This window comes from Euprymna scolopes, chromosome 41 (genome assembly GCF_053919585.1).
Source record: "Euprymna scolopes isolate OS-2025 chromosome 41, ASM5391958v1, whole genome shotgun sequence".
Classification (NCBI taxonomy): domain Eukaryota; kingdom Metazoa; phylum Mollusca; class Cephalopoda; order Sepiida; family Sepiolidae; genus Euprymna; species Euprymna scolopes.
The window spans coordinates 44,693,386-44,702,759 of record NC_136522.1 but is presented as its reverse complement, the minus strand read 5'-3'; the positions used below and the strand labels follow the sequence as shown (position 1 = coordinate 44,702,759).

Genomic DNA, 9,374 nt, shown 5'->3' with positions numbered 1-9,374 from the left:
CGTTGATGTCTTCATGTACCTATCGTTAGATATCTTGTCTAACACTCGGAGAGCTGGTTCTCAGGACTTCCTCAACCAAGAAACTCTCCCCGGGAAACGATAGTGTCATCAGTGTATTGCAAACAACGACCGTAATTTATCGGATATAAATCATTGTCCTCATCTAGATAAAAGTATCCTGGACTTAATATCTCAACAACATGAAAAAAAAAAGAGGAAAAGGCTTTCTTAAATGATTGAGGTGGATGCCACCGAAAATCTCAGAGAAAAATGTTTTTCATTTAATAAAAAATATACAGAACTACTCGATTTTGTGAAGTTTTCAAATTTGTCCTTGTTATGAATCTTTTACACGATGAACTAAATATTGCAGCTCAGTCGAGCACCTTTAATAAAAAAAAATAATGATAGAGTAGAGAGAGACTAACAACATTCATTTGAAAAAAAGAGGCTGTGGGGAGGATAAGAGATCAACCCGACAAGATTTCGCAGGAACAAATGCTGAGTGCGGTACTTCTTCAGGTGTGGCAGCAGTATTTCATATTTGATTTTTATAGATATTGGAAGATCACATTAAAGTTTTGTAAAATTTAAATTCATTTCGAAATTAAATGTAGTTATTAATTCTGAAAGTAATAGAGGTGAAAGGGCAAATACCGGACAACAGAGTCAAAGCTGATTTTGTGATTAGATTTGAATCCTTGGATCGGCAGAAATAAGGACTTTCTACGCTGATGCTTGTATAAGCATGTAATGTTAGTGTTTGTAGGTCAATTCTCATCTTATAATGATGAATGTTTGTTTATGCAAGACCCTATCAAATACCATTTTTACGTCTAAGATGACTCTAAGCTAACCGACAGGCAGAGCAAGAGGAAGAGACAGAGAAGGAAGGAGAGAAAGAGAGAGAGAGAGAGAAAGAGAGAGAGAGAGAAACAGACAGAGACAGAGAGACAGAGGGTGAGATTGAGAGAGAAAATCAAGAGGAGTGTGAAACGAAAATAAGCAGAGATCGACGGTGTGTGAGAGATAGAAAGGGTGGGTGGGTGAAAGAGATGGAGAAAGATAGATAGTGGGTATACAAAGAGGAATAGATCTAAATTAAAACAGATGGAGAAACACTTAAGAGAGTTTGAGAGAGATAAACAAGGAGAGAGACGTAAACGGATACAGTAAGCGAGAAATAGAGAAATAGAGACAAATGAAAAAAAAAGAGAAAGAGACGAAAAGGAAAAGATAGATTGAGATTGGGAGAGGCAGAGGGAGGGAAATAAAAGAGATAAAGGAGGAGATAGACAAAGAGAAAGTGGCCGAAGGCGAGGGAGAATACAATATATATATATATATATATATATATATATATATATATATAATGAATATATTATGGATATAATTGATACAAAATTATATAAGCCACCGGTTGAGGGTATCAAGGATATTAAAAAAAATAAATCTCGAAATGTGTGTGTAGTTTTTTTTTATGGGAGTAAGGGATTCGATCATATAAATTTACCTAAAATATTTAAGAATCCAATAATCATACCATTATTACCAAATGAACTTAAAATAAAAGAACATCATCCAATGGTTATATATAAGCTAGGGAAAACCATACGAAATACGGATTTATTTATAAAAAAAACGGATAATAATAAGAATGATAATGATGATGATGATCATCATCATGATCATGATCATGGTGATGATGATGATAACGCAAAACACTGAAAGGATAATTATGGCAGCGAAGGACACTGAAAACAAAAACAACAAAACAGAAAACAGAGAAACAAATGACAACACGAGAAAAGAGAAAAGGGAAGAGAAACAACTCCACGGAAGATTCATAAGACTGACAAAAGATGAGAATAACGAAAACACTTGGACATGGATGCGAAAAGGATATATAAACCGAGAAACTGAATCTTTAATAACTGCAGCACAAGATAACTTGATAAGAACCAACCATATCAAAGCAAGGATCGATAAAACACAAAACAGCAAATGCAGACTCTGTAGACAAAGAGACGAAACGATAAACCATATAGTAAGTGAATGCAGCAAATTGGCCCAAAGGGAATACAAAAACAGGCATGACCAAGTTGGGAGGGCGGTGCACTGGAAATTGTGCAAATGACTGAATTTTGAGCGTACAGACAAATGGTACAAGCATAAACCCGCAACAGCACTCGAAAACAAGATCCACAAAATCCTATGGGACATGGACATACAGACGGACAAACCCATCCAAGCAAGAAGACCAGATGTTGTAATAATTAACAAGAAAGAAAAATCCTGTCAAACCGTAGACTTTGATGTTCCAGTTGACCACAGGGTGAGTATAAAAGAAAAGGAGAAACGAAGTAGGAGCACTAGGAACAATCCCGACAAACTTCGAAAAACGAATGGCAGAAATTGGAATCAGGAATAACTGCAAAAGTACAACGACTAACGACAATGAAAACGACTGAAATATTAAGGAAAACCCTTGAATGTGGAGAATAATACAAGAAGACAATATAACGAATAAGCGTTACAAGGAATGAAGAACACCGAAGCTGCATATCTACAAGTTCTACACCCCCATCACACATCCCCCTATTGTCTCATCACCGTTCCTCCCAATAGAAAAGTGATACCAAAGAGCCGAGAATTATATCCAGAATTATATCCAGAGTTTTTAAGGGCTTCATTATAGTATTTTTCATTTTTGGTAAATATTGATTTAAAATTTAAATCAATATTTACCAAAAATGAAAAATACTATAATAAAAATACTATAATGAAGCCCTTAAAAACTCTGGATATAATTCACAAATTAAATTCATAAATGAAAATGATAGAAACATAAACTGCATTAAAAATAAACCTATTAAGAGCGTAATAACATATAATATGGCAATGTCTTCCCGTATACGAGTTAAGAAAAATAACCAAGAGACAAAAAAAGATAAAACCAAACTACAAATATTAGATAATAATACAAATAAACAGCAAACTAAAACCCGTAAACGTAAGAATAGACACAAGGAGATCCTATGGTTCAACCCCCGTATTCCAAAAACCTAGAAACAAACATAGCCAGAGAATTTTTTAAAATATTAGATAAGAACTTGAAAGCCCCCCATAGATATAATAAAATTTTCAATAAGAACACAATTAAAGTCTCTTACTCTACTATGCCTAACCTTCATCAGAAAATAATTAGCTCTAATAATAAGAAAATTAATAAACTACAAAATACAACTATACAAAATACATCGGACTGTAACTGTAGAAGAAAAAATAAATGTCCCCTACAAGGCTCATGTAAAATTAAAAATGTTATCTATAGCTGCACAGTATCAAAAACTCCAAATCTACAAGAACCTATTAACAGCCATAACTCAACTACCAGATTAAATAATAACACCAACTTAAACCAATCTACCGATCAATTACTAATCAACCCACCACATAATAATCCAACAATAGACCTAACGGAAAATAATCACAATAATCAAGAGGTAATATATATTGGTTCCACATCTGGCCTAATAAAACAGAATTTCAACGCACAAACATTCTTTTAAAAATAACTCTCTATCAAACCAAACTACTCTATCCAACTATATTTGGCTACTAAAAAATAGCAATATTTCTTTCAACTTAAAATGGCAAATAATTGAGACTTGCAAATCATATAAACCAGGAGATAAATTTTGTGCACTATGTACAAAAGAAACCCTAAAAATTTTAAAATATGAAGATATAAAAAGTACAACCAAACTATTAAATTCAAGACAGGGGCTTCTGACATGTAATCATAAACGTTGGTTTAAATTTAATAAATATAAACCACCTTAAATCATAAAAATTAATCATTAGTAAAAATAGATTACAATTGTTTTTTTAAAATAAATTAAGTTAGACCAATTACCTCCCTTAGACCCGTAAAACAAATAATAAATAAAGTCAATAACACATGACAATTATCTCCCCTTAAAAACTTGTAAAACAAATATTCTCTCTATATATATAAACTGTAGCGTCTTTAAATCAAAAATACGCTAACGGAAACAATTTATTGCACGAGCGTCGCCCTTTTAAAATTCATCATTCAATAAAATAAAAAGCTATAGCAGACATCTAAATGACTACTTTAAACACAGTTCCTGATTTCAAAAAAAGAAAAACTAAAAGGTAACTATCTCTATATATTTTTAATCAAATTTATTATGTAAATTCAAAAATACATATTTTTTTTCTACTCATTTCTATCTCTAACCCATATTAATTTTCTTATAAATTTTAAATCCAAACCTTTTATTTCAATTTTTTCAGATTCATCTGCCTTACTTTTAATGCTAGGTTTATTTATGGTGTCTTTTAAATTCAATAAAAATCCTCCTAAATTTGCTGATGAGGAGACCGTGCTTACCAAAAAAACTATATATAATTGTTCTACATAACTTCATGTATACTACAATAAAAAGCACGGATTTCCGAAACGATCGTACAGATAATTGATTTTGTTGTTGTTCCTTCTTATGAAACTGATTTTTAATTTGATTGAAATTTGATTTTTAAATTTAAAAATTTTTTTTTAATTTTTCAATTTTAAATTTTAAATTGTAAATCACATTACTTAATATATATATATATATATATATATATATATATATATATATATATATATATATATATATATCAGCATCAGCATCATGTGCTGTCCTTCGTGTCCGAAGACGACTTCCTGTGAACTATCAGTCTCCACTTGTCACGGTGGCGACTGAGGGTCTACCAGCTTCCAGTAGGGATCAACCTGTCCTTTAGATTTCGTTTGACGGTGTCACGAAACCTGAGCTTAGGTCTGCCTATGCCTCGTACCCCATCCTCCAGTTGTGAAAACAGTATCTGTTTTGGTAGTCGGGAGTTCTCCATTTTGTTTACGTGCCCGGCCCATCTCAGGTTTTTCTGGATGAGCAGGTCATACATGCTTGGGAGGTTGGCTTGTGATAGGATCTCCTTGTTGCTTGACATTTAAAATCTGCCGGAGGTGTCTCATCATATAGGTGTTGAGCTTGTGGACTACCAGTTTGTATACTGGCCAAGTTTCTGCACCGTATAAGAGTGACGAGAGGACGATGGCGCGGTACACCAAGCATTTAGTTCTGAAATTCAGGTCTTTATTTTGCCAGACCTTCTATTTGAGTTTTCCATAGGATATGGAGGCGTTCACCACTCTTGTAGAAATCTCCTCGTCCATTTTGTTGTTGTTCATGACCGTGGTCCCTAGGTATTTGAATTTGCTGACATTATAAAGCTCCTGTTCTTGAATCTTAATTGGCTGTCTTATTACTGATGATCCAGGGGATTGTTGGTACATCATTTTGGTTTTCTTGATGTTAATCTTCAATCCAAAGGCCTTGGCTGATCCTGCGAAGCGAGTTATTATGTCCTGAGCATCCTCGTGACTATGCGCTACAAATGCGGTGTCATCAGCAAACATGAGTTTCCGTACGAGTATCTTTGTTGTTCTATTTGCGGATTTGTATGGATTGACATTGAAAAGGTCTGCTTCCGGCCTAGATCGTATAAAAACACCCTTATTACAATTTCTAAAGGCATACCGAAGTACAACTGACAGGTAGAGTGAGAAGAGGGTGGGAGCGAGGAAGCAGCCCTGTCTGACACCATTCTGCACGTCGAACGGATCGGAGAGCTCGCCCTTCAGCTTTACTGTGGCTTTCATGCCTGAATGAAGGGCCCTGACAAGGCTGGTGAAGTGTGCAGGAAAGCCAAGCTTCAGCAAGACTTCCAAAAGAGTGCTTCGATCCACCGTGTCGAAAGCCTTCGTAAAATCCACAAAGATCATGTACAGTTCCATATTTTACTCCAAACACTTCTCCTAGATCTGTTTGAGTGAGAAGATTATATCCGCTGTGCCTCTGTTTGCACGGAATCCACATTGTGTCTCAGGTAGCAAGGTTTCAGCGTGCGCTGTAAACCTGTTCAGGAGAACACGAGCGAACATTTTCCCAGGGACTGAGAGCAGTGATATACCCCTGTAGTTACCGCACAGCCTACGATCTCCCTTTTTGAATATGGTCACTAGCTGTAAGTCTTTCCAATCTTGAAGGACAGTTGCAGTGGTTCAGACACTCTGTATGATTGTGCAGAGAGTGCTAAGTAGTTTTTGTTCTCCTCGCTTGATGATCTCAGGGTATATGCCGTCAGACATAGCTGATTTGCCATGCTGTAACATCAGCACTGCTTTGCAGATTTCATCTGAGTCAGGGCATCTGTCCATCTAATGCTGTGTCGGGAACTGCTCCAGGTTGATTATTGCTCGTTCGTCAATGTCTGGCGTCTCGTTTAGCAATGTTTTGAAATACTCAGTCCATCGTTTTAGAAGCTCGCATTTGTCAGTGAAGAGAGTGGAATTGTCGCTTGCAAGTAGTTGATCGGGGTGGCTCACATTTGGGCCCCAGACTGCTTTCATACTCCCATAGAAACCCTTCATGTCATTGGTGTCAGCCAGAATCTGTAGTTCAGCAGCCTTAGCCATCCACCAACTGTTCCTAAGTTCTCTACATCTGCTCTGGAGCTTGCTGTTTGCCTTAGCGTACTTTGCTTTGATGGATCTAGTGTTCCTGAACACCATTGAACTTCTTGCAGCGTTTCTCTGGTTGATGAGATGCTTGATTTCTTCGCAGTTCTCATCGAACCAGTCCTCATGGCGTTTCCTGACCAGCCCGAAGCACTCTTTGGATGTTTCATAAACAGTTTCTTTGAAGGGCAGCCAATCTGTGTTTACATCTCCGGTTGGTTCAGCAAGTCTCTCATTGAGAGCATTCACCAGCTCTTCTTTTACTATTTGACGTTTCAAGCCGTTGACATCCAGCTTCTTGGGGGGGGGGGGGTTCTTTATCTTTAGTTTGCGTCTCAGTTTGTATCTCGCTTGTGTCCGGATCATAATATGGTCAGTGTTGCAGTTTGCTCCCCTCATTGCTCTCGTGTCCAGGATATCTGGAAGGTCACGTTGACGAGTGATGACGAAGTCAATGAGGTGCAAATGTTTACTTCTGGGGTGCATCCAGGAGTTCCTGTTAACAGGCTTGTGTTTAAAGAAGGTGGTTGTGATGCAAAGCTGATGCTCAGTGCAAAGTGAAAGGAGGAGCTCCCCATTTGAGTTGACTTTCCCGTATCAATACTTCCCTAGTGCTCTGGGCCAGGTGATATAATCCTGTCCTACCCTGGCGTTAAAGTTTCCCATGAGCATGATCTTATCCAGTTTTGGTACGGATGCAGATGTACTGTCTAACTGATGGTAGAATATATCAATAGTTTCCCGAGAGTTTGTCATAGTCGGAGCATATATAGCTATCAAGGTACACCAACGGTCTTCTGATAAAGGTAGCCTGAGTGTCATCAGCCTGTCATTTATCGTATGGGGCACTTCTATCAGTTTCGTCACTAGTTCGTTTTTGATGGCTAGTCCGACACCGGACTCGCTTCTCTCACTATAGGCCATGCCACTCCAGTAAATGGTGTAGCCGGACTCTCTAATGGAACCGCTCTCTTTGAACCTGACTTCACTCAGGGCAGCAACATCGATGTCATATTTTTCTAATTCGCACGATATAATCGCACTTCTTCTTTCTGGTCGTGCCGAATCAGACCTGTCTAGCATCGTTCGTATGTTCCACGATGCAAACTTGAAGTTGGGTGTATTGTGGGCCTTATTATCCTGGGAGACGCCCTGCCAGTATGAGTTATTTTTCTGTTTTCGTTTTATGGTTCGTAAGGAATTTTCTGACAAGATAGTTTAAGGATGAAGTGGGGTTTGTCAGTTGCCATTTCACCCCTCTCTCCCAATGGGGTACGCAAGACTGGCAAGGATTGCCCAAGACGAGTCGGCAGCTCATTGGTCGCAGTGACTAGCCAGAATGAGTGTTATCAACTTTCTCAAACTGCTTTAACAGAGCGTCACAGTTTCTGTTTTTTCTGTCTGGGTTGAGCTTCCCATAGATCCCCGCACTGTTAGCCTGAAGTTCAGTTTCCAGTGGCGTCCGCCTGGAGGCCAGCACAGAGTCTTGACTGACAGCTACACTTCCGTACATCTGCCAAGCCCTTGGGTAATCAGTTCCGCAGTAGTGGTGGATGACAGACCAAGAGATGCACTGGATCGCGTTATGGAATCGATCGCGCGCGCGCACGCACACACACACACACACACACGTATATACAGACACGCATATGTATATGCGTATACCCGCAAGCACCTATATTCATAAACACACAGAAAGCACATCGGTATCCATGCACCAACCAGCATACGCCCATGTACAAATATATACATAACCACATATTCACATCTTAAAAGCCTCCATGAACCAGCATAGATGCATAGATGCACCTGTATATTTATAGACACCCACCCAACAACATATACATCCACAGATCCAGGGAAACTTCCTATTATAAACGTTTAGTTATAAACAACCACACAACCCATGCGACTGGTGCTTATAGGCTCACACACACGCACACACACGCACACACACACACACGCACGCCCACACACACGCACATGATACTAGTTGGCCGTTGATCCTCCCAAAAAGGAGGGTTCGTACGCCATTTATATATATATATATATATATATATATATATATATATATATATATATATATGTTACATGAAAAAGGCTTGTTCCCTTTTTCATGTAAGTAAAAATAAAGAGAATTAGTAAATGAAAATAAAATCAGAGAAAACGGGAATCGAACCCTGGAGATAAGTTTTAAAGAACAATAGGTTTTAAATGGAATGTCCAGTAAATTGTTGATTCTGATAAAATATTTAATAAATACAAATTTGGCTGGAAACTATGCACATTGTTAAGTAGAATGAATAATAAAATACGGGTTATATGAATTAGATAAGTCGGTTAAATTCCTTTGTAAAACAACAAAGGAAATGGGAAATTTCCTGGTCATCAAAATGTTTCAAAAACGTGCAAATCGCGCATGTTGATGACACGTGAATTATAGTCATGTTGGCCAGACATACATGTGATTTCTAAATATAGGAAAGAGTTCGAAGTTAGAGTTAGTTAGAGAGAGTTAGAGAGAGTCAGAGAGTCGGAAAGTTAAACGAGAGTCCGATCAGGGACGCAGAGAGGTTCAGGCCGAACCTTGGCACCGCCTGGAAGCGAAAGGGTTTTAGAAGAAGATGTAAAGAAGAAACTTTGAATTCCTGGATGCAAAGTCATTGACCGGTCATATGGAAGAAATAAATGATCATCATGTTTTTCATAACTGCCGTCTTCTGTGTTCATCATTACAACGAGAAAAGGTATTGTCCATTTATGTATAAGAAACATTTGATAA

At 37.7% G+C, this 9,374-nt stretch overlaps 1 protein-coding gene across 1 annotated transcript; it reads right to left on the bottom strand.

Annotated features, from left to right (window-relative positions):
- Positions 1 to 7,189: 7,189 nt before the first annotated feature.
- LOC145266667 (protein CFDP2-like) lies at positions 7,190 to 7,675 on the bottom strand. The gene has a single exon (XM_080122593.1). The coding sequence runs from the start codon at positions 7,673 to 7,675 to the stop codon at positions 7,190 to 7,192; it is 486 nt and encodes a 161-aa protein (XP_079978719.1).
- Between the last annotated feature and the right edge of the window lie 1,699 nt (positions 7,676 to 9,374).